At 38.8% G+C, this 27,079-nt stretch overlaps 1 protein-coding gene across 1 annotated transcript in view; it reads left to right on the top strand.

Annotated features, from left to right (window-relative positions):
• The window catches only part of DPH6 (diphthamine biosynthesis 6), a 213,539-nt gene extending 186,460 nt beyond the window's left edge, over positions 1 to 27,079 (top strand). The window contains exon 15 of the mRNA XM_077180383.1: positions 26,946 to 27,079. Within this exon, the coding sequence (XP_077036498.1) occupies positions 26,946 to 27,061 (116 nt within the window). The 3' untranslated portion in view covers positions 27,062 to 27,079. The remainder of the gene's footprint in view (positions 1 to 26,945) is intronic.

Raw genomic sequence — 27,079 nt, forward strand, 5'->3', positions numbered from 1 at the left:
AATGACTGAAACGATAAGCTCAGTCTACACTATTTTAAGTATGATCAAGGCCATTTGTGCAACATTTATATGCAAAGTAGGTGAGTAAAGTATGCCATAGAGAGGCCTAAGACTTTTATAATAAGAGAAATAGCAGAATTTATCTGCCTTAAGCTGCTGTACTTTCATCAGAACTACTGGGTCCTACAATGAATAAGATGTTTCAGCAGAGCTCTTTTTGACGTTCTTTGTAACAATGCTGAAGACGTGAGGTGGGGAGATGGGTACAGACATCCACACACACAGACATGCACGTGGTTTAGCGGAAAGAGGGAAAGACATCAATACTCAAAATTTATAGATACAGGGCTGGTTTTTTTGTGGTTTTTTATTATGGGTTTTTTTCCCACAGAAAGGTCAGTGGAGTGATTACCCCAGCAAGTTTTAATCTTGAGACTATAAATTCCTATATGTGCTAAGACACCAGTTTTGAGGACTTTGTATGCATACAAATTCTTATGTTTCTCTGATTGTTATTAAGTCTGCAGGAAAATGTTTTGAATGCTTATTATGACACAAAATGTTGGCTTATTCCAGCAGCCCTTATGTAATGGGTGGGAAAATGTCTTTAAAAATGTAACCCAAAGTTTTAATTTTTCGTTTCTCTGCTTAACAAGTGTTAGAATATGTCTTGCAAATCTTCTCTGCTTCCTTTTTTTTTCAAAAAGTCATCTATGTCTTGTTATAGTTCTCTGTGCCCATAAAATTTTGTCTCCTGCCTCCTTTTAAAAGTCTCTGTATATCAATTTCTTTAATTGCTTGAAAGTATGACCAAACGGCTCTGTAAGACCAAAACTGATTTAGTAACTTTGTGCTGTACTCATTTCAAAACCCAGTGATGGCAACAGTACTAGTGAGCCTTTACAATGCACATGGCTAAGCTGCTATAAAGGCACCAGAGCTGATCTTCCTAAATAGATTTTAAAATGACACTGAGATATTTTAAAAAGAGATTATTTAATTTTTTCCCTGTGAGTTTTATAGTTAGGTAATTCAGGAGCTGATTTGTTACACCAGATAGCATGGGTGCATCTTTCCTCTTAGCCTTCAGAAGTGCAATGAGTACTGGAAGCAGGATGTCTCCTGAGTATTAGAGAGGTAATCTGAAGGAGTTCTTCTCCTTCATGGACATCCTGTTCAATCCATTATCTCCTGTCTATGTGCAGAGCCTAGTCTATCAAAATACAGTGACTGAACAAAAATTTTATTTCAAATAAATGAGTGCATTGGTTTAATAAAAGATTTCTACTGCATGGTGTAATAGTTCTAGAAATGAACACTGAAATCCTAAAATACAGAAACTTTTCATGTGTCCAAGTTAAATCTTTGTTATTTCTTTCAGGATGGCTTTCCTGAAGCAAACATAGTTTGTTCTCTCCATTAAAGTAAAACTGTTCTGAGCTCTCTGAGTACTAACTGGCACTTATTATTTAAGTAACCTGCTTTCACTATTATAAATGTCTGGCAATGAGGATACATATTAAGAATACTTGACAATTTACTAATTTATGATCTTTTTACTTGTATTTTAATATTTCTGGCAAGCCAGCCTGTGTTGATGTATTAGACAAACATTCAAAATACAGACTTGAGATCTTGAAAGCTTCTTTTTTCAACTATCATCTGAACACTGAATATTTTTGACCTATTTTAAATTTTAATTTTAAAAAACAGACTGGGTACCTGTGAATTGAACTCATATGTTACATGCAAGTGCCCTTTTACTGATGATTCACTGCTCACAATTTTTTGGATTTGACTTCTGTTGGATTAATTCATGACTAGGATTTGCCTGTGATTTCCTGCTTTTATAATTTTTTAGAGCACTGCCTGCTTTTTCCCTACATTCTCAAACAGTCTGGTTGTTCTGAGGCTCTTGGCACAGGTTATGCCACTGGCCATAGGTCTCTTTGCCATTACTTTGGCTCTCCATTTCACTTGCAATGTTTAAAAAACATTTTTGGATATGTCTGCTCATCCTCCATCTCCTATTATATGGCTATTTTGTCACTGTATCAATCCCTAAATTATTTCAAAATGCTGTTTGCATGATTTACAGGGTTGATGAGACTGTCCACATTACAAGAGGGCAAACTCAAAATAGATCAGATTTCACATTTGCTTTTCCCAGCTTTCAGAAATTCCTCTTAGAATAATAAAGATCCCCAGTTCAGAATAAAACAATGATTCAGAACAAAACAATGATTCAGAACAAGAAGACAAGCTGAACTAAAAACAATGGTTCTGAACAAAAAGACAAGCCATGAACAAGTTGACAGCTGCCCTGATCTAGTAACCTGTTAGGGCACATATTCAAGTGAGGAGGCAAAGATTAGGACCAACTCCACCCCTTTTCTGGGAAAGTTTAAGCATATCCATTAGATTTCCATATTTGTATGTTTTCTCACCCTTGTAAAGGTGTTAGGAAAGGGATGCTACGTTGTAGTCATACAACCTTCAATAACAAAAAGTTTAGACTGAGTGAGCAGCACACGAGTGTGAAAGTAATGTTGTAGTGGGAACCAGAACGAATGTGATCACAGACAGAAATTTGCATGAGCACAATCTGGAAAGCTTTTCTCCCAGCACACTGCCTGCAGCAGTCTCAGATCACAGAGTCTATAATACATCTAGTAACAATAATGATACATTTTACAGCAGGATTCATCCCTGCTGATCCTGAAGTGCTTTACAGGTCCATCACATAAAATTTTCTTGGTCCATCACTGGGACAGCCCCACACGTGCTGGGGGCCTCCCCTGCCCAGCATGAGTAGGCAGGTCTCAGGTTATGCTGCTGGGAGAAGAGCTCCTCCACTCTCCACATTCCCCAAGTAGGGGAATTTGCTTTGGCAGAAGAAGCAGTTTTCAACCTCAAAGGCACATCACCTGGCAGCCAGAGCTACTACTTTCTGTTACTCATGAGATTTGTTCTACTTTAGACTTTGCCATGATAGAGGGAGAAAATCTCTCTTCTGGGGTCTGTCTCTATTGTCTTCCTGCAACTCCTGCTACTGGTAGCTGTTGACGGTACTGTTGTACTATAACATCCTTCATACATCACATTATTGCCATACCCTCACTTCACAAGAAAGACATAGTTTGTCTGAGCTAGAACTTGAAGCTATTGCATTAGGAGGGCAAACTCATGCAAGCATTGCTTCCCCTTCACTGAGACCCATGGGTTTGTTGGTGGCTGCCTTGACATTAGTTTATTTTGTTGCTTATAAAAGACCAGAGGCCCAGAAGGAAGAAATACATTTCTCAGATGTTAGAGTTAGCTCTTGCATTAAAGTTCAGTCCTACTCCCACACATACCCAACCGTTCTGCAGCAAGACCCAGATACATGCAAATGTAGAGCCTTTTGGAACTGAACCAAATTACCACAGCTCCAGATCTGTTAAGGTTCACAGCAGGAGGTGTTAAAGGATATGAAATAATAGAAAGGAAACACAGACAGAAGTTATTGCCAATGGAATGGTATTACTAGGAACTGGTGGGGAAGTCAAGCTAAAAAGGCAAACAACAGGTCTAGGGACCTAAGGGGTTTATTCCTTATTTATGGGATGTCTTTGAAGGAAAGGACCCTGGACTGCCTTCTCACTACTACTAGTTCTTACTATAAAAGATTAATGAATGAAGAACAAAGAGGAATAAATAGAGTGCCAGGAAAGAGATCCAGAAGTGAACTTTAAAATGCATCTCTCATCCCTTCAACAAGGTAAATGCTTTGACTCCTCTAACAGCATGCTTTGGTCTGGGTCTGAAGGGGAGGATGCCAGAAATGAGGGTAATACACAAGAGAAGCCACCAGCTGTGCACCATGTTAAGGGATATTTCTCCTGGGTACTGCCACCAGGAATGTGGTTAATAGGTCTTGACTGGAGAGTGTAGCTCATAAATGTGTGTCTCATCTGTACCCTCGATCAAGGTGTTACAGTGTACCGAGATGTTGATTCAGGATTCATCTTCATTGTTATGGATCTTGTATAAAACTAACTATTTAAATACTGGAAGTCTGCGTATCTTGTATTGCAGCTCAGATTAGGCAAGCCAAAAGTGATTCTCTTAATGCTACAGCCCCCAGTGCAGACAAAAAGCTTTCTCAGGTTGAGATCCTGCCACTCACGTAATTATTTAGAGAAAGACAGCTCCACTACTTCAACTCCAGCACTTCACAAGAGGAATGGAAACATTAGGAAAAGTTTTTTCTTTGATGTAGAATATGCTGCCACTTTTTTGTTATTAAAATAGGAGCTAACTTTAAATAAATAAAATTTTGCCTGGAGGCTTCTGAAAACTAATGTTGTGTTTTGACAGTGTCATTTTTCTGATTCCTGAAAGCATTATGTGAGTTAGCTCAGGACTTCAGCATGATTTTTCTTCTATGGTACATACAATGAATTAGTTTTTCAGCTCTGGATTTTATTTGATTTCTCTCTCACACACTGGCAGAGTCACATCACTATGCAACTTTCCTACTTGACAGGTACTCCCCAAAGTTGGGTTTTCCCCTTTTTAATGAACAGGTGGATCAACCCCCTGTAAAGGAAGCAAAAGAGAGGATATAGCAAAGTGGAGGCAGCTACCACTATTTCTTATCAGAAAAAATGGATGGAAATCAATCATTTTTGAAAACAAACTAAGAAAATTAACAAAGGTCACACAAAACTCCCAAAAGACAGCATTTTTGTTTAAAAAAACCCCACACTACCTTCACATGCAAACTGCATGCAATGCTTTTTTAATTGGGTTTGTAGGTTTATATTCCTTGAATTTCTGTTTTTCTTTAAAGGATATTGATATAAGAATGACATAGGATTTTGAGAACAAGTAGACAGTGTTTAAATAACAGCTGATTTGAGATGCCCTGTTTTTGATGACAATTTATGGCCCTCTTAAAAAAAAAAAAGGAAGAAGTCATTTAGGTGTATTCTCAACTAGAAAACTCAGGTAATGTGTGCTTAGTGGGAGAAAAAGGATTGCTAACAGCACCATGTGTCTTACAGCATAAAGTGCAACCCTAAAATTGCACGTTTCTGAGCATTCTCAATGTGCTGTGAGCAATTCCATACACTGTATTTCAAACACTGAGTGCCCACACTAATGTGTACATATATCAGGAGTGGCTACAGTTTTTGCTACGTGATTTCAAGAGACAAAAAGAGCTAGCCAATGGACTTCACTTCCATGGTACAACTGTCAGAGTATTTTATTTTCTATTTGAATGCAAGTAAAACACTTTAAATGGTTTGGGGGTTGGGTTTTTTTGGTGGGGTGTTTTTTGGGGTTTTTTGTTGGTTGGTTTGGTTTGGGTTTTTCTTTTGGTAATGGTTGTATTTCCCCCCCGAAAAGAAGTATTTCTTTTCGATTGAAAAGGTCAGATTTTCTGTTCAGATTCCTTTTTATCCCTGGAATTATCCTGAAGCATTGAACAATAGAAATTTTTCTGTTGCAGAACTTGTTGCAATTTACATATTTTAAAATGTTTAGTTGGAATACCTAATTCTATTTAAAAGATACTTAGAGACACATTATTTCAAGAGAGAAAAAGAAAAAAGAAAAACTTTCTCTCTGGTTTAAACAGAGTTCAGAGGTGTGAGCAGAATCCTCAGGAACAAGAGCTCTTACATTCTGATGTTGACCTTGAACCTTGCAACAGTAACAAGTTATATATTTATGATCTCTTCTGTCCTGTAAAATGAGGACAGCAGTAATGGGTATGGATTGGATTGTTCTGAAGACTCTCTTTTAGGCAGTGACAGGAATACAGTGAGGCATCCTGTGAGTGGCACACATCGTGGGAAAGGAGAACATTCCCGATGCTCTTTATGCCCACAGTTCACAAAGTAACTTTGAGTCATGAGTGAGTTGTGATAGAGACTTTTTTAAAATACAACACTGATAATTTTTCACTTGCTTTCTGGTCCACATGCAGAGTTCAGGATTGGTGGGAATGCTGTTGCAGGTCAGGTGCAGACTGGCTGAGGAGCCCAGAGCATAACCCAGGCTTGTCTCCTGTAAAGCTGCAGGGCGACTGTTGAGATTCTGCCTGGATTCTTCCATCTCTGCACTAGAGAGCTGTGTGTAGCACGGGCATTCTTTGTCTCTTAGAGCTACTCCCTCATTGTCATGGATTTCTCTGCATCTTCAAAACTAGAAAGCCTTGGGTTTAATACTACTGACATTTTTAGAATATTACTTCTCCACAAAAGCTGCAGAGTTAAGAACTGCAAACAGGGCAGGAGGATTGAGAAAACTGCTTTTTCTCTTCTATCATCAGACATTGTATGCCCTTTGGTCTTCTTCCTCTGTTACCTCTGTGTTTCTCTTCTTTCCTTTCTTTCCCCCTCTTTAGGGTTCCTATTCCTCTTTTTTTAATTTTATTTTATTCTCTCTCTCCCTGGTACTGTCTTAAAATGTTTAGTGTATGTTCAACAAAAGGAAAGATCCATGTGAGCTCTACTTTTGCATTCATGACTAAGGACCTTAGAAATCCAAGTTAAGATGAAGATCATAAGCATAAGCAAGACAGCACACAGAAAAAAAATTCTGAAACTTGCACCTGGTACCATTGGCATCAGATATATTTAGAAATACAAACTGTAAAGTTTCATAGTTCCAAGGCAAGGTGAGACCAAGCCTTACATTGTACCCAGGTGTCAGCTGCATCTCAACAATGTGACTCGGTAGTGAAACACCATCTGCTGCCTTTACCAAGCCCCACATACTTCTTTCAAAATGACCAAAGTGACTAGGAACACAATTTGTATTTTGACTGAGTGGAATTTGTGCTCCCTAGTCATGTAAGGACAGACCTCCTACAAAAAGTTTCTTGGGAAGGTAGTATTTTATGATCTGGTAGATTGAACCAAGATTTCCAAAGTTTAGCAAAGCAGACTATATAAACAAACTATAAAGTCAATCTGCTGCAAAAAGTGTTAGAAAAATCCTCACTATTCCTCGTCCCTTTTTCCCATGTGATGAAAGGCTTTAAAGGAGATGCACCACGAGTGCCACGCCACTTAGTCTGAATGTTGAAGCACAGCACGTCCTAAAAATCTGCACCTTTGCACGGTTGCTCAAAGAGGAACTGATTTCTTCAGTGGTGAAACGCCAGAACAGGCTTCGCAGAGAGGTGGCTGTTGCCCCTCTCTGTGTGTCTGTGTCTAGGAGGAATTTGGACATTGTGCTCCAGAACACGCTGTGCCTTGTGGCCACCCTGCGGTGGTCAGGCAGCAGGGCCGTCCCTGCAGGTCCCCTCGAGGGAAGCGGCCGTGCCCTTCTGCCCTGCTCTGCCCCGCTCTGCTGACTCCCGGGCCACTTTCAGAGCCCCGACCTGTGGTACTCTGGACCTGTGTTCCAATGTAAGGTCCCAGGATTTTCCTAAGAACGTTACAGGTCACACGCTTTACAAGTTAAAAATCCCGCTTGGGAGCCTTTGTCACCGCTCCCAGGCAGAGGTATGCCTGTTGCCGCAGCGGACACCAGCTGCTGGAGCTGACCGCATTTTTTAATCTCACACTCTCCCCCGAAATGGAAAGGCGGTAAAGGTGCGTCCGAGCACGCCGCAGAGCAGCCCTCGAAGAAGGGGCACAGAAAAGGGGCTTTGGTCTCTCTGCTTCCCCTCCCGCGTCCCTCCCGCCCGGGCCTCGGCAGCCGCCGCCATTCCGCGGGCAATGCTGCCCCCGCCCGTCCGCGCCGCGGAACAGCACGGGGCCGCCCGCGGGCCGCCGCAGGGCCGCGCCAGGGCCGGGGCCGGGGCCGGGGCCGAGGCCGGGGCCGGGGCCGGGGCCGGGGCCGGGGCCGGGGCCGGGGCCGGGGCCGGGGCCGGGGCCGGGGCCGGGGTGTGCGGCCATGGTGGCCCCACGGCCCGGCCTGCAGCGCCCCGAGCTCAGAGCTTGGCTCTCACTCTGCAGTTGTGCAGAAATGGGGCACAGTAGTTATAATTAGTAATTAATGGCATTAGGTATGGTTCCCGATTGATGCATGAAGTGTTATGGACGGCAAACATACACACACACCCCTCTTACCACACCATTTGCTGCTTTGCAAACTTGAGTGTTTATTTTAGTCAGTTTTGTGTTTTCCGACCTAGAACTATAAATACAAAAATTACATTCACAGCAAATACCGAGAGATACAAGTATAATGTATCAACCAGGAGGGAGAGAGAATGAGGCTGCAGCATGAACTGGTGCCAAAGGGAGAGTTAAAATGCAGGAAGAGAAGAGAAGTCTGGTCTGCTTTAGACTTTTCAAACCCCTTCTGTCGGCTGCTTTCTCATGCTGCAGTTCTTCCATATGCTCCCTACACCCACCAACACACCCACCTACACACACTCACAATTTACCAACATACTTCATGTCTTTGCTGAATTAAATTCCACACCATCATTCAAATAAAATAAAATAAACAGCTGTTTTCTTTCCACCAAAACCTAATGTTTTCTGACTTGCCACTTGCGAAGCATTTGAAAGAAGCAGGCTGCTGGAGCTGCTCCTGTACTGGCACATCGTGACGCTGCACACAGGGCCGGGGCTGGACCTGGACACTCACCTGTGCTCTTAGAACCACTCTGCTTAGGAAGGGGACCTTTCCCAGGAGGAAGGACTTAGAAGCTGAGCAAACAGGAGTAGACTGTCCTAGCGGTCACTGAGATTCCAGAAAATGCTTTGGTTGAGTCTCTGGGCCTGATAAATAGAATATTCAAAGCAGCACAGACAGGCAGGGCACTGCAGAACCACATCACAAGTATTTATTTCACAGCCTCTCTTCCTGTGGGAGAAGTACATCTCCAGGAATGCAGACACCAGAGACTGGCTGGCATTTACCCTACCTGTGTCATTGTCTGTGTTAGCTCCCAACTGAATTTGCAGCTGAAGTTTGAAAGCCCAGTGTACAAACAAACAGTAGGAAAGCAGGGCCCTGAAAGAGTTGTCAACAGGATCCTGTTAGCAGACATTCCTGTGGTTTGTCCGCCGTGGACAAATGTCCATCTCTGAGGTCAAAAGGTTGAAAGCAAGACAACCAGCTCAAGTGGCCACATCAATATGACTCTGCTGTACCCCTCCTTTCTGACTGTTCCAACATAGTTGTCCTAACAGTTCTGGCAGGAACAGCTCTCTCAGATCATTGATTGTGTTGGTTACAGCTGCAGGAGCAAGGTTGCTGCACTGTACAGGTGGAAAGCAGATGAAAGAACACTATCTAGCTCAGAGCTGACTTATCATCCAGTAGAATCCAAAGACCAAGATTATATGCCTGGTTTTTCCATAAAGCACTTTATGAGACACTGTGGTGGTTTGACATTCTTTAAATCAGCTGTATCAATTTACCAGGATATTGTGTAGGTACATGCCAAGCCAGCAAGAGCAACTGAAGGACTCAGATGCCTTGCTTTCAGCTCAGTGCAATTCAGAAGTCATAGATAGTCAAGAATACTCTCCTCATACTAAACACCCAAGCCAGGTTAGACCTGGAACAAACCCAACCCAGAGAAGAAACAGCACACTCCTCTCTTATTGTGCAGTACAGTTCACTGAGATACAGGACAACTATAACCAAAAGCATTTAAAATGCATGTAAAACCAGAAAGGCAGAAGGGTTTTGAATCTGTATTAGTTGTTGGCATCAATCACTGACCTAGTTAAGTTTCTGGTTCATGATGTAAGTTTTCATCTGTCCATCCAGTCTTGAGTGCTTTGCATCACTGCTGTTATTGGTTACCAGCTCTATACCTAGAGAGGTGGAGCAGCAGTCAGTGGTACAGGATAGGATGCAAAACAGAAGATATTTCATCTCCATCTCATCACAGATCAAATCAGAACTGCCCTCTGATAAAAGCAGCCGAGGCACAGCTTGGCTGTAAGAAGAGTCTTTGGGCTTTTCTTGCCTTAAATATCTTTCTTTTCTTCCTCTGCAGGAACACCAGGGCTCAGGGGAAACCTGTGATGCTGTTATAGGATATGTGAGATAAATTTTTCTGAAAGTGACACATTTTAACGTATCTCTTTTGGTTCTAAGTCAGGCTACATCTCAGTGAACTGTTAGGACTAGAATCCAAAGAAATACCTGATCTGTTGTCTACCTTAGACATCAAAACCCCCTCTCATCCTTATATTGTCACTTCCCAGTTCATGAGAGAAATTATTTGCCTCAGATGGGCTTTCCCATCTACTTTTTATAGCTCATTTACAGAGCTACCCTCCTGTTTCTCTGTGTTGCTGGTGTCAAGCAGATCTCCCAGAAGCCTTTGAGAAGGACAACAGAAAATTACTTCCAGCAACTAAACTAAATAGGAGAAATCAGCTATTTTAATCCTTTGCTCTAAGGAAAAAAACATATGCTCCACTACAGCTGTGAAATTATGAACTCAGCTGGGAAGAAGAGCATTTGAATAAAGTTCATCAATTGCTCTGATGAGTACACAGTAAGATAATGCAGGTCATATTGGTAGGATCTTGTCATGCTGTTGATTAACAATTGACAATGACTGTTGAGCACAAGAAATGTGTTCACAGGAAAACCCAAAAACTTCTAGCCATGGTTGGTATTGAAAGACTATTACCTTTTTTTTTTTTTTTAAATGGTTTTTAAGTGTATTTCAACATCTGGGCCCCCTTTCAGGAATGGATCAGTGGGTAATTATACAAGGAACAAAAAAAAATCAAATAATTTTTCCTTCTCTGCTTGTTCTCTCAGTCTTTTCTATTTCAGATACAATTTCCTCAGTACAAAAAAAAAAAAAAACAAACCAAAAAAACCCAACAACAACAAAAAACCCAAGTATCAAACTGTCAGTGTTACTCTTATTTTCTCATGAAAGCCTCCTTTTCCTTGAGAGATACTGCATTGACATAGGGCTGACCTTTTTTTAATACTGATTTACCTGCAAGAATTCGTTCCCTGAGATACATTAAAATTGCTAACAAAATATGCTTTCCTGATATTAGTGACATGTTTAGATGTATGCGTATACATTTTGGTCAAGGCACCAGTTCTAAAGCTGGAGGAGAACAGTGGTGAAACCTACGGGTTTACTGGTTATGGATAGCTTAAAGAAGGGAATGTACCCGGAAGAAAAAGAAAAATGAAGTTGTGGGAAGAAGAGGAGGAGAAACAGACAAGGTAATCTAAATTAAAAGGGAGCAACAAAAGAAAAAATGAAAATGCCAGAAACTACTTTTTTTACCTTGTCAAAGCCACTATTCTTCCTCAACTTATAGGTAGGGTCAGGCAATGAGTGTTAAGTATGAGAAATTGTACTACCAGGTGAAATGAAAAGAGCCATATTTTAAAATCTGTGTTTTCACTCTTTCATTTTGTTCTGTTTTCTAGCACTACCAGTTGTATTCACAATTTATGAGTACTTAGGTTCACCCTACTGTGCTGGGTCTCAGAGATACTGAGAGTTACTTTATTGCTATAGAGTATAGCAATAGTATAGCTATATAGTATAGTCCATTATAGCTGCCTTTTTGACTTTGTGGCTAAAACAGTGTTGATAACACACCAGTGTTATGGCTACTGCTAAGTCCTGCTTGCACAGCATCAAGGCTTTTTCTTTTTCCCAGCTCTGTCCCCCAGCAAGTAGGCAGGACATGGGCATGAAGCTGGGAGGGAACACAGGGGACAGCTGACCTGAAGTGGCCAAAGGGATGATCCATACCATGTGGTGCTGTGCTCAGCAATAAAAGCTGAGGTAGAAGGCAAAGGGGAGATTGTTCAAAGGTGGCCAGTGATTTGGCATCAGTCTTCTTGTTGGAGGTGTGAGTGTTTGCCTTTGCATCACTTGATATCACATATTTTTTCCTCACCTATTAAATTATTTTTGCTTTGACCCATGAGTTTTCTCACTTTTATTGTTCCTGTTTTCTCTGCCATCTCACTGGGGAGAGAGGAAAAATGAAACAGTGAGCAGCTGTGTGGGTGCTTGGCTGTTGGCCGGGGTCAACCCACCACAGCAACACTAACAAAATTTCATAAAGCCAGTCAAAAAGCCTTGAAATTACTCAAATTCCTCCTTTACACAACATATTCTGACAATCATACAAGCTGCAACATCTTCAGATCCTTCAGTTATCTTCTCAGTTTTGTTTCTATTATCCCTCTCATATAAATCAGGCTGTCATGGCAGGAAGAGAACTTTGCATAGTTTTGGCTACAGGAGGACTCAAGGAAAAGAAACCTCTTAGAACAGGTCTTCTGGCATGGACATTAATCTGTATTATTTGTGGAAGAAGCCTTGGAACATGGTGCCTCAGGCCCCTTTTTACTTGAGACACGAGAAAAGTACCTTGTGAAAACTAACAGCAGGAAGCACTCTGCCTCAAGACTGATGACAATAAGGGGTAAGGGAGAAAAAGAGAAAAACTCTCAGCACTCCTTCCCTGTGAATTGGGAACCTGATTTTGGCAGCTCTGCAGGCTCAGAGCTCTGCTAAGATGTGTTCTCTCTTAATATTTTAATGAGCTGAGCAAATGACAGTCCCAGCTGAGTACTTGTCTTTGTTGCTGTTGCTAAGAAAAACAATGGTAAAAAAAGCTCCTTTTTCATCTTCTAAATCATAAAAACAACCGAACCATTTGTTTGATATGTGCAGAAATTCATTCTACCTCTATGCCAGCTCAACCCACACACCTCAGTTCAGTCTTTCATGGTTTTTTATACATACTTGATCCATTTCTCTAACATATGCCATGACACATCCCAATTTGATTGTCATGCACATCCTATATATCCTTATGGCCACACAGAGTCCATTCAGTTTCTCCTATTCATCTGGGCTCCAGCACAGCTCATGGTATTATAGATCAATGTAGGTTTCTGTTCTCTGGATTTGTTGAATATCTTGCCTTGCTGGTTTTAGAGTTCAGCAATGGCATAAAAGATGATGGCATATTTTCGCATTCTTTCTCGCTTTCCTTCTCCAGTAACTTCCTGCTTTCCTAAAAAAGATGAGGGTTTTTTTTCAATTAAGAAATGTTCCAGACTCCCTTCTCTGCATTATATATTTATCAAATAACTTTTTGTATTTCTAATTCTTTCTTTCTCTTTCCTTTCACTCTTACATTTTCTTTAGCCATCTATCTACATTTCCTTAGCCATTCAAGTTTTAATTCATGGGTAGTTAAAAGAAGTTCTAGTCTCACATACATTTTGGTGGGCCCTGATATCTGCCCTATTCTTCAATAACTTGTCTTTGCAAAATGTGCCTTGTGATAAAAAAGTTTTCTCTAATGTGATATTAAACAATTTCGTCTGTAATACGAGTAAGAAAATTCCTACTTAAAGCATCAGTGAATGGTAACTGTCCCTTTCTGATCAATGCTAATGTCTGATCCTGAGCCCTGACCTGTAAGACACAGTCAACAAGCATGTTGGGGAGCTACAGATAACAGTTCCAGTTTGAATGATGAGGACAAAATAAGCAAGTGATTATTAGCCCTCCATAGGCCATTGGTAATAGATTTGCACAAAAAGAGGGGAAGTTTCTACCTTTCGGTGATACTGTCTGACATAAGTGCTTTCATGGCTAACAAAGATGCTGAAAAAAGATCAGTAAGTAGGAGAAAATGCTTTCAGTCATACTGAGTGTTTAGCTTTGATGACGCTTCCTTTGACTATGGAGTTCAACATTACAATTGTGCTACACCCAGGTTTTTAATATAATGAGATTACTATAAAAACACTAACATCAAAACAAACAAACTCTTAACATAGCATCATTTTTCAAGTTCCAGTACAGCAGCATTTCCTTATCCTTCATGACAGAGAACTCTGAGTACTCCTGAGCTCACTGTCAAGGAGCGCTTCAAGGGAGGACTGCTGAATCTCAAAAGTGTTTTCTGTGCTCACCACAGTTACGTTTTTGTCTGTCTGCTGGGCACAAATCTTGAGCAAGGTACAATGCTCTACCTCAATTTCATCAGCCTTTTGCTCTCATCTCTGTAATCTACACCTTTCAAGTGCAGTTAACCGATTACACACGGAAAAGGAATCTAATAAATCACATAGGCACACTGTAAAGGATTTTCATGCATTCCTTTCCTATGTAAATGGTCTGTAACTTTTTCATGAATCAGGCCCACAGACTCTTTATTTCACATTTCCATCCTCCTTTCCCTGTAGAATTGCAATTTAAATGATCCTTAAACTTTTGAAGACAATTAAAGGTTAGCTTTGCATATCAGTGACCTACCCGCAATTCCCCTGTAAAGCTCTGATAAATGTACAGTGTTTGATCTACACCTGCCTGATTTCAGGAAGGTAGAAGTGTTTCCATGCTGCTCTGAACTCTAGGTAGGGTTGAAAAATAGACTCAGAAGACACCACAAAATTGCTACCACTTCCTTAAAGCTTCACACTCTTCAAGGACACCATTGTGGATTGCCATGATTTTTGACTTCATTTGAGTTTTGAACAACATATAAATTATTAAAAGGGTTGGGACTGCCTTGCCAGAAAGATTTAAAGGATGTTCAGAAAATACTTTTGGTTGGTTATGTGTTGTTTTTCTTACATCAAGCCATAACAATATTTTGTTAGAAATGGTATAGCCTTTATTCCCAGAAGCAGCAATGGAGGCATAACTGTGACTGCCTTAGCAGCCCCCCTCAACACAAAACCTGTGATTTCTATATTGCAGCAGCCCCATCAGACATGATGTGTGTGGGTTCTTAGAGGAAATGAAGGCTGCCTGACAGCTTGGAATGACCATGTGTGACTTGATCAAAGGTGGAGTAAGATCTACCAAACTGTAGGGACTCAGCATGTAAGTAGATTTTGAGTGAATTGTGAAATATTTGAACAAGATTCTTTTCCTTCCTTTTCGGCCCTTTTCAACTTCCTCCCTCTGGAAAAGCACTTTAATACATAGAATATAAATTAACAGGTCTCCAAAAGAGTTGATACACATTTGAGAAAATATTGTTGCACAGCATGACTGGACAATTTTATTCCATTTGGGACAGATTCAAAACATGAAAATTACTATAATATTGGAGGGTGGAATAGCTCCAAACTCTTTTAGCTTTGTCTGGAGCAGACACAGCTTACTATTGTCTTACACAATGACTAAATATAAATATTATAAAATATTTATAAATAATGAGTGCCAAATTGATCACATTGCAGAGTCTTACTGGAACATGTAATTCCTGTTATTAACATGGCATTTATAAATTTTTTACTACTGATCACTTAAGATAGTCATCTGTCCATATAGGTTGTCTTATTAAAAAAAACATTAATGAGGAGATGGAAACAGCTTTGTGATTTATTCAATCTCTCTGAGACTGCTTCTGCCAGTGTGTGTGCTGATAAATGTTAGGTTAACTGTTTCTCTGTTGGTTTAACATTCTCCTGAGGAGGGCTTGATGTGATTTAAGCAGTCTCGTGTATTTAAAGCGCAGCATTAATATCTAGTCTGTGGTGGGAAAGACAAGGAAAGGTCACAGGTGGCACAGGCACTATTCTCACAGTGGATAAAAACCTTATTCACATCACAAAGTACCACTGGTCTTGAAAATCTTGATTTAGGAAAATATATTGTGGAAATTAAATTCTGCATTGCAAGACTAACAACCTAATAGGGCTTTGTTTAATAACAGTCTAATATCTGTTTTCCACCTTTTGTTTTGCCTAGGTTTGCATGCAGCTTGGTATACAGCAGCTTTTTCTTGAAGGACGAAGAAAATTTTCACAACATCCTCAATACACACAGAGGCACACATTCACACTTGCATCCTTTCAAGGTATTTTCTAGAACAGTCAGTAATACAGATGTGAGGAATCAGGCCTCAGTTGAGATCCCAGTTGCATCCCTGTTTTCCAGAGAGCATTTTGAATTGCTAAAGTAATTCAAATTCTGAGATTTTTGCCTTATTGTCATGAATATTTGAATATTTGTTATGCCTTGTCTGCATGTGATGGGAATCCAATTAAAATGTAGAAAGCTGAATCCATATGACAGAGAGCCTCATTTTTCTCACTACAGCCAGACTGAAAGTAAAAAAATTACTAGATAAAGCCCACTAGATCAAGTAATCCAAGTAAGGTTATGCAAAAGTGGTTGGTGCTCTGGGTTTTTTTAGATCAACCAGTATAGAAGAAATACTATCATTGAGCATCAACTATGGAAAACCCAGACTGTTAGAACTTCATGAAATAGTTGGTGAGAAGAGCTAATGAAGACTGCTCTGTGTCTAAGTTTTGATTCACCTGCAATTACCAAAAAACCATGCATCAGGCTTCAAGGGAAGTATCTCTCTACCGAAGGACTTAAAAAATAGATTATCTAAAAGCTGTCAGGTTTTCTTTGGGTGAGATGATGAAGCTGACAACCAAATATTTTTAGTTTTGGATGAGCTGGCTCTGAGGTTGCAGATGTTGCAGAAAATGTAACATATTCCCTTCTGAATTTCCTTTTATATAATGTAGTGCCTGGTGTGAATAAGTGAGATTACCCTGAGATTTAAATTCCAAAAACTGAGTCTGTTTATCCATAGGTTCAAATAACTTTTGGTCTTTGAGTCCACAGGCTAACTAAAGTTTTCAAAAGAAAGTCAGACATTCAGCCCTGCAAAGCTTTTATCACCAGACATACAGCTGCCCTTATGGCAGTTTCCTGCACTTTCACCTGACTACAAAAAAAAAAATCATCTGACTACAGAAGCCAATATGATTTTTTTTCAGATAATACCCTGAAAAAATTGACAACTTTTGATCCTTTAATACCTTCAATTTGGGATGCTAGTCAGCATCAGCCTCTAGTAGCTGAATAACTACTGTCCAGTTGTCATTCTCTGGAGTTCAGAGTGAAATATTAGGGCAAATTCAAGTCACGAACAAGAATCCCTAGAAGAGCCTTATTTCTCCTAAAATATTGATTCAGTGACTGTTACACACACTAACTAAAGTCTTGATATCTTAAAGTTAAAAGCCACACTTCTAGAAGATTATTATTATTATTGTTGTTGTTGTTGTTGTTGTTGTTGTTGTTATTTAACTGAGGGATCTGCCAAAGAAAAACCAGAAAATTTCTGTAATGTTAGCACTGTCATGTTTTTATTTGACACAGTAAAATGTTCATAAAACACAAAAATTAAATCATCTTTCATTGCAATATACTTAATTAGAATATTATGTTATGTCCAACTACACATTGCTTGTAAAGTCTCTTTGCCAAAAGTTCTTTTGAAGTAGAAAGGCAGAGATGACATAACAGAAATAGTTGATAACCCGATGATCCTGTTTATCAAAGCTCTCTGTTTCTCCCATTTTCTTTCTTCCTCACTTTGGCTGGGTGAGACCAACACTTGTCACTTGTAGATTTAACTGCTTTGGACATTTCTGAGTAGCGTATGTTATTGGGGGGTTTGCTGGTAAGTCTAATCATACCACTGTCAAGATACTGTTCTGTTTAACAGGTGCTAACATGTATTAGGCTGACAACTACTATTGTCACTGAATCCTTTCTGTGTTTTTGAAGTAAACAGAGATAATTACTTATTATTATTTTCCTGAAGTTTCACAAAGTGAAAATCACAAGGACAACAATATGTATTTGTTCTGTGCTTTGAAACCTAGGCCTTACTGGCCAACATGCTGATTTCATACAGTCAGTAACACACTGGGATTCATGGTAAACAAACAGCTGCAGTGGTGCAACCACATAAAATATTGCATTTCAGGAGATACAGGAAAAATTCAAGATAGGAAAATTAGAAATGGATCCCCAAAGACATTCAGGGGTTGCAACCAAGTCAAAGGAGCTATATTAAAAGTGAATCTAATATAAAGGAATCCAAGGTCTGAAAACACTAAAATTTATCAAGCAATGGGTTAAGCAAAGCTCTCAACTCCAACATAAACACTGGGGATAGCTTTTCCTCTGAGTCAGACAATGAAGAAAGTTTGCCAATATGGAAACAAACCAGAAATGCCACACTGAGGGAGGAGAATTTATTTAGTGGTTTCCTACCGTCTCTGGCAAACAGACAACAAAAGAGCCCTTGATCTTCTGTGGGGATCTATGGACATTTGCCACGCAGGTATACCTAGGAGTTTTTTGTACTTATCATAATTTAGGAAAAAAGAATCTGTTGGAGAATGCATATTTAGATGACATGAAATGATTCCGTTGGATGCTAACATTTGACAGGAGCTCTACATTTTTAGCTACTGAAACAGTAGTTTTCATCTTCTGTCTTTTCTGCATAAGCCACTTCTGAAAACAAGCAAACCATGCCCTACTGTTTATTCTTGCTGCTCTGTTGTCAGCTTCAGCTGGCAGCCATTGCTTCTTGCATGGGAAGAGATAATAAGCAAGAGATATCCATCCAGCTCCATTGCTGCTCCTTCTGGAATGCAGGATGATTTATACTGAGATTACTGTGCCATACAGAGATTTCAATACCACAGTCATTACTACAGTACACAAACTTCGGTCTGCAGTGCATTAAGCAACATATTCCAATATCTCTGTATGAGCTTCATCAGTGATGTACAGCTGGAGTGCCTTGTTCATAGCCTGCTGGTTAGGTGAAATTTGTGACAGCAATTCAGTTACTGATGTATGTCCTTCTCATTCCTCGCTCTTTTAAATAAGGATCAAAACATGGACAGGTTGTCCTGGCAACTGCTCAAAGGATCAAACAATTCCTTTCCCAGGTACAAGCATATGAGGGGATAAGAGTTTCTGTGTGGGTCATACACTGAACCTATCTGCTGGTGACCATATTCTTTACCTCCTTTTGCCCTTGGCAAATGTAGTTTCTTCAGACAATTTAAAACACATGCTTTCAATATAGGGCAGGGATATGCAGGCATTTTTATGAGTGGGATCAGAGTGCAGTGATTAATTATTTTTGTAGTACTATAAAGATACAGAGTTCTCTCTGTTCATCCTAGGATAAGTAACAACGCAATTTAAACATAATGTAGCCCAATGAAAGGGATGAAAGAAACAAAACATGGGGCAGTTGGAAGAGGGCAGAGGTTATAGCATTGTATCTACATGGTTACCAAAGGCTACCATGTAAATGTAAATTTCACAAGGTAAATTTATGAGAATAGAAATAAAATAAAAATAAAATAGAATTAAATGGAATAAAATAAATAAAAAAATCTGTGTCTTTTATATCACGGAATTTAGTAATAATGATAACAGGTCATGTTATCATTATTAAGAGGTCTCGGTGGTACACCAAATGAGGTTACCCTTGCTGTCAGAATGTCCAATTCAGAAGGAATAAAAGTTAACAACTGATCAAATCAAATTAAAATATAGAATACCCAGCATACCCTTTCATCATGCTTTAATGGCATGTAAAAAGCACGTACTTAGATAACCAAGTGAATCTGAGCAAATCTTTATGCACAGATGTCATGGACAAGGACTTACCTCAGCTTTTTACAATATTCTTTTGAAGAGTTGCAAATCTAAAACTAAATCCAAATGTATAATTACTTAGGGATTCTATATCCAGAGAGTAGACTTGGATAATTTGTGAGAGCAAAACCAGTCCAGCATATAAGAAATCTTTGAACTGTACATCCCATTTAAGGGTACACATAAGCTTGTATATGAAGAACAATATCCAGCTGAACAGTCAAATAAAAAGGGGCAGTAAAGCTAGCCTTTTCTTGAAGCAATGCCTGAGGGAATCTAAGGGAATTGGCTTTGTGGAATTATCTGGAAGGTGGATTCAAAGCATACTGTTATCATTCTAAAATATTCCTCTCTCATGGAATTAAATTTTGTGAATTCATCTTTATTTCTCTGCTAAAAAACAAACTATGTATGTTACTCTCCTCTCCCAGCTTCAAAATCCTGGAGGTTGTTTCTGTCCTCATTAGAGTCTCTCTGAGTTTTGCTATTAACCTCTAAAGGAATAAGACTTGATTGTCATACTACTTCAGGGGACTCTGAAAATTCAGAGTTGCTAATCCACTTTTATATGTAAATTACATAAATCATTGATTTATATGGAATTGAGAGGAAGGAGATGCTTGTGATTTTGCTAGGTAGAGAATCAAGGCCTATGTAATTGTCAGCTCTCAGACTTATAAAATTAAAAGAAAAACAAACCCCTTCAGAATGGCAAGAGTAACCAGTTCATCATCATTCTGCAAACTGGTACCTTTATGGGTTTTGCTCTTTTTCTTTTCCACCCCCACTGTTCTTAATAATTCAGTACCTTCTTTCTTTAATCATATTATTAAAGGCAATAGACTGATGATTCATTTTGCTTTCTTTGCTCTCTCAGTGATGTCCATTAATGAAGACTTACTTTTCAGCACCATTGACTCAGTTATCTAAATTATTTATTTGGTTGAGCAGTTCAGTGTATCAAACTTTTTTCTCACTGTAGCAACTATGTATAGCTCAGATTAGAGTTTCATATTGATTTCCTCTTGAAAATGTGTATGAAATAAATTGTGCTTTAAAATGCCAGAAGTGGCAAAGCAGGACTAAAGAAGATGTAGCTAAAAAGACAACAATAATTCCTCTTGCTATAGCTGTTTACATTTGTTCTTTACATTTTGAATGAGTAAAAGACTTTTGAAAATCTCATTTCCTGCTGGTTAGGGTATTGGCCTAAGGTATCAAATTCAGGTATGTATTTTCTGCCTTTTGCACTCAGCACAGAGTATTAGTCCCTGGCCACTCTAAATCGGAGAAAAAATGGATTTTAATGTCTTCCCCACCCAAAGCCTGTACACTAAATCATCACCTCCAGAAGACCTCATGTAAATGTTCAAAGAATCAATGCATATTAATAATATTTTCTTCACAGAAATTTTTGAGATACTTCATTTGTGTCAGTGATTTCCCATTGCCTTGTTTGTCCTGACTCTAAGGAAACCTAGGTTGCTTGTTGGATATGTTGATATTGCTCACCTTCATTTTCTCCTACTCTTTTACTCTCCTATGACCATCAAATTCATCATCACCATCAAAGCCTCCTTCAACTGCTTTTGCAATTGATCCTACTATCCTTTCCTACTCCTATCTCCTAATAAAAATATTTTTTAAAGATTTAATTAATTTCTATCTTTCATGTAATCCAGTAAACAGAAGTATTTGTTTCTACCCGAATACTTGAAAAAAAAAGGTCTGATAAATTCTCTTAATTGTGCTTCATATGACATTGTAAAATGTTATTTTCTTTCTTAAGCCTGCATTCATAGACTTCTGCATAATGCTCATATCACTGATTCAAACTCTCCACTGTAGATGAATATTGGCAAACCTGTCAGTCCCAAAAAAAAAGGAAAAAATATTTCTGTGAAATAATGTTACTTTTGAGGGAAAATATTTTCTTCACCTAAATACAGTATTTTGGGATGATGGAAAAAGCTTTTTCCATTTGAAATCCGTGATTATCTGGTGGTTAGATTCCTAGGAATATCTGTACAGTTCAGGTAGATTCTGTAGGATCTGTGTAGAGCACTTACCAGAGACAAGGGTAGAAACTTGATTGAGTACAAAAGGGTACAAATTAGTAGAAATTATAAAAGAAAAATGGAACATGAAACTTACAATAAAATGTGACCACTATTTGGCACATGGAAAGGATCTTTACTGTCTATTTTGTTTGTTATGGAGATGATACAGAAAAAGCTTTGAATGCATCCAGAAGTAATGGAAATTCCTTGACTTGAGACCTGGTACCACCACCTGTAGCTATGTCTGCAGAATGTGACTTTGGGAGAATTGACAGAAGCTATTGTATTTTCTCCAGAGAGCAGGAATGTTTGTTCCTAGGCATGATGCAACACCAAGTACAATGGTGTTTCAGCACTGCACAAATAATAACAAATTTTATTTTAAAGCATTTTTTTGATCAAGAAAATATTTGATCTCTCCATTTTTCAGAAACAAACCGAAGCACAGCAGAAGTCTGAAAGTCATATTTTTCTCAGTAGTTGACAATGAAACCATTTTTATGTGGGAGATGAATGATATTTCCCACTAGGGAAACCTTGGGATAACCTCACCCTTGTAAACAATTACATATGGGAGCAAGACCATCCTTTAAATGACTAATTTGTAATGAAAAAGAAATTTTTAGCAAACAGACTGAGAAATGTCACTCAGATCCTTAGCATCTATCTTATTAAAAACTAGATTGGCAATGCTAAATTTTCAGTGTATCCCCTTATTGGTCCTTAATTTCAATAATGTAGAGCAGATTTCCTCCTCATTAGTGCTGGATCTTATTGTACAATAGAGGTAATAAATATATTATTTTTTCATTTAACAGCACAGAAAATCATGTGCTTATTATCAAACTCAGTCCAGATCATATAACCCCAATGTTCCATATCCTGAAATCTTCAGTACTGTTTTCTACTGAAAAAATTGAGATGGAAAGTGTTTTGATAATGTTTGACTAAAGAATTAAGTAACTTTAATTAAATATTTTCTGAACTTTAATTTCTATAGAACACTTGGAAAAAGAGTGTAATTTTTGAAATATCAATTCCATAACTTCTGAATTAGTGAAAGCACCCTAGGTAAAATTGGAGGCACTTCATAGAGTGAATGCATTCCCAGCCACCTCTTCAGAGCACAACAAGCTCCTCTCTACAAAAACTTCTACTCAAGATTAAAGACTAGACATGATGCTGCTTATCTGGACTCTTAAATGTTTCAGCAGAAAAAGCAAAGTCTATGAAAAAAGGAACAAAATCTGAGATAGGAAAAAGCTTGCAGACTTGCATTTACCAGTACTTTGAGAGCAGCCTCAGGTCCCTGCTCCAAGGGATTTCTCTGTCTGTTCTCAAGGCACCACAGACAGAGTGCAGCTGCATAATCATGGTTTAGATTGTTGAGAAAAGAGTTGCATGAGAAAAAACTGTAAGAAGGGGCTGCTCAAACCCTCCTTTCTCAGAAGCTGCTTTCAATTCCCTGTTCTTTCACTTGATCCCTGCCAAGGGTCCTTGGCCATGCCTGGCCATGCACCCCAGTGATCCAGGACTTGATCCTGACTCACTGACTTGCTTTCACAGCTTGGACATGCACTTGTCTCACCACCACAGATTTGTCTGGCAACCCCTGGACTGTTGGCTGACCTTCATTGCCATCACCAGACTTGCTGTCTTCTGCTTTGGGTGTTATGGGACTGGACCTTTGTTAGTGCAATCACAGCCCTGCACCTGCCTTTGGTCACCCTTGGCTCCCTTTTCTTTAGAGAACATCCTGCTCTTGCTGTTCTCAGGCAATATCTTCAAATGCCATAAGAAATCATAACCCACACACTCAAAAAATGAGAGAAAAAAATGGAAGACAAACACAGCAATGGATAAAAATCCTTTGCAGGTCACCTTAGGCATTGCTTTTTTGGCAGAAACCAATTTGAGTATTTATAGCCAAGTTAAAACCCATTGAAAGCGCAGGTCAAAATGGAAACACTGACCCTTGCCTACTGCAGGGCTAGTGATCATCACCCCTGTCTAAGTACTTGTAAGCTGCTTGCAATAAAAAAACCTCTTAGTTTCAGCCCTCCAAGTGTCAGCCCTCTGCACTGGTTAATATTATCGAGGGAATCCTTGCCTGACAGAAAGTAATTTAGGATCCATTAAATATGATTACTTGGCCTTGAAAATGATGGATATTGAACAGAATTATAGGATCACTTTACAAAAGAAAGGTCTCTTTTACATCCTTTCTTGTGGGGCATTAAATAAAGTCTGAGAAAACTCCTAAGGGATTTCTGGCATTTATGGGTTACATTTATGAAAAGAAGGATTGATATTCATATTAAAAACTCTAAAAATTTAACAGGGTGATGTGGTAAGCACATGGACAGCTGAGACATGTCTAAAAAGTGAGTGACATGTTCACCAACTGTTTTCGTTGTTTCAGTTATATTAGAGATATGAAAAGTGCCTTTAATTTCAGACTAATCTTTCATGTACTTTATTGGAATATTAACCCCAAGTGGTTTCCTAAGTTCCCCATACTTCTCACTATATCTCTGTTTATAACTGAAGTATTTATGCCAGAGGCTTTCAAAATTCTTAGGTCACTGTTTTCATCAATGTCCTTTCCTAGCCATATGTTGAAAGGGAACTGTATAGAGTTGTATAGAGACTTGATATGTTTGTCCTGCTTTAACCTAACTGAAATTTATTCCTAAGAACATATTTTAGGTACATGGGAGATTTAACCTCTTCATTACTAAGTCATCTGCCTAAAGTTCAAAAATAAAATGAAAATAGAAAGTTTGATCTTCCTCATAACTAAAATTTTAAACTTTCAAAATATTCTTTTTATTTTTATTTTTCCATGAGAAGGTGGACTGGCTGACTTATCCTACTGAGAAAGTAGGAAATATGGCTCCCAAACATAGAAAAAAAATGGTTTTGGGTGGCTCCCCCTGAAAATAAATCCTTCTCAAGAATCAAGGGGACAAGGGAAAAAAATAAAGAGAAGATAATAAGGAATTATTAGGTCTTCTGCTGTGATCTTCCTCATCTCATTGTTTCCCCATAAGAAGCTACCCTAGAAACCACAGCATCCTGAAATCCCAATCCTCACTCTGATTATTTTCTATAGATAATGGTTCAACTTACAAACAGAAATTCCAGACACTTTATACCTGAATCTTCATCATTAACCATAAGGCAGCAAATTCATCAGGAAGACAAAAAGCACATTCATCATCTACTTCATAGCCATAAACACAATCACAGTTTGGGCACAGCACAAGGCATGGCCCACTGACAAATCTTGGCTTGTGCACTTTCTGTTTTGAGATAAGGAGGAGGTTTAATATATCTTTCAGCTTCAAGCCAGAATTGTCAAGGAATTCCCTGCCAAACTGATTTTTGGTTGCAGTGTGTATGTTGAGCATATATTCAGACATTGCGAGACTGGATGTGTACTTTGAACCATTTGCATACACTGGCATTTAAATGTTAGGGTTTTTAAAAATATTAATATATCCACTCAATGGCATTTAATCACCCCTCTGGTTTTTTAGATCTGACTGTATGAAGTGCACAATGGAAGCAAGTCCAGCCCCTTCCAGAGGCAGCCTTTCTGCCACTTCATGTAATGTGGGATCACTTGTACCTGTGGAAACATGGCACAATATTTTATGGGACTACATACAGTGCTTTAATTTACACTGACAACAGCTGCTACATGCACAGAGCTGGGGAGATCTCAGGATATCTCAGCTTTTACAGCAAAGTAGGTTAACTCTGAGCTGTTTTCTTTTAACTAGCAAAGCAGCAACAACCAGCAGCTTCATGCCTCAGGCACACATCACATACAGACACATGGGTTTAAATTCCAGTTTTGCCAGTTGCAGAGCACAGCAGTGAAGTGGGATTTTCCACATTCCCTATGAATGTCTTAGCTATTTGTTTGTTCAGGAAGAGGGGCAGTGTCACTTTCCAGTTTCAGTCAGGAAAAACACACGCTTGACATGAGATAACTTCACCAAAAAAAGGTTGTGTTAAAACTGATAGATGGGTCAAAAAATAGTTTTAGTGAATGAGTATTTTCTAATAAAAAGGTGGTTTCTTCAGACAGTTCTTGACTAGTTCCACTAATGCAAGCTTTGCACAAATTTTGGTGAATTTATAATACATTAAAAAATTAATTAAATTTATTTAAAAATTTTTCCTGAGGTATCACTATCATTTCATAATCCTCAGCATGAAAACTGACACAGCACTTAACCTCTCCCTTTTTGAAAGGAATTTATGGTTACATATCTGAGAATATTTAGAAACATACAAAGTTTCTTTTTTGTTCATTTTTTTTTCTAGTACATAGCTGGAATCCTCTTGGAGATAATGATACCTCAAATGTTCTATCAGCTAATCATAATAGGAGATGCAGAGGAAAAAAAAAGATATGTGGTTGTAAAGAAAGGAGCACTAGTCAGCCTTTGATCATGATACTAAAAATCTTTATTAACTATGTTCCAATGTATGGAAGTGCACATCAAAATATATTTTTAATTATGCATAATCTAATTATTCCTCAGACAGCAATCTTAGGTAGCCAGACTAAGTCAGAAACACGGTGGCAACATAAACCCTGCCAAAACAGGAGCTCACAGTGGAAGTGCTAACACAACCTCCACACTTCAAGCGCAAAGAGTATAATCAAATTTAAAAACTATTTTATCTCATCCATTACGTGTATTGTCACAAGCTGGTTGTTCAACAGGAAAATAGATGATGACAGCCTGCAAGCAGAATAAATGAGGATCAATTTATGCTGTTTGTTGTATGTATTTTGTAAGTTTTAAGAATAAAATACATTACACATACTTGTATTTTGTTAAATAAATACTGCTCACTGATGCTGAAGCAACCCAGCAAGTTGTGTTGCAGTATAGATTTTCTTATACATCTTTGCCTTCTCAGTACTAGAAGTGAATATAATGAGAAGTTACAATACCCAGGCTGGAGAGAACATTTCATTCTGTGAGAGAGTTTAGAAATGTGTCCTATACTTTACTTGAGTGCATCAAAACAGTATCCTAAGTTTTTTAGTTTCATGCTCTTCCAGGGCTACATATACCTTTAAAATTTGCCAGGTTTTTTCTGAGGCTTAAATGATTTGTAACACCAGGTTGCATCATGCTGTAGATGTGTGGACATATGTACCTAAACATCTTTCCTTTGCATTTCTGTGATTACCCTGCACTGCAGTGTTTTAAAAACAGTGCTGAATGCCATAGTCATACATCACAATTTTCTGCTGTTACTGCATGCATTGCTGGATGCATTGCTGGATTTATGATGTCATGCACTGCTGGACCCCTATCAGAAAATGATAGAATTTCAGACCAGGAATGAAACTAAACAGTTTCTATAGCTTCTCTTGTTTCATTCTATCATTTTTCTTTTGTTGTTTTTCTTTCTGCTAGGTACTGGCAGGTGGCCTAGAGATCTGTTATTCCTTATGGTGATTAACATAGATAGACTCCTGAACAAAGATCTGAAGTTGTGCTGGGACATTAAAACAAAGATGCTGAAGATATGAATGAAGACATGCCTCAGC

This window comes from Agelaius phoeniceus, chromosome 6, assembly GCF_051311805.1.
Source record: "Agelaius phoeniceus isolate bAgePho1 chromosome 6, bAgePho1.hap1, whole genome shotgun sequence".
Taxonomy (NCBI): Eukaryota; Metazoa; Chordata; class Aves; order Passeriformes; family Icteridae; genus Agelaius; species Agelaius phoeniceus.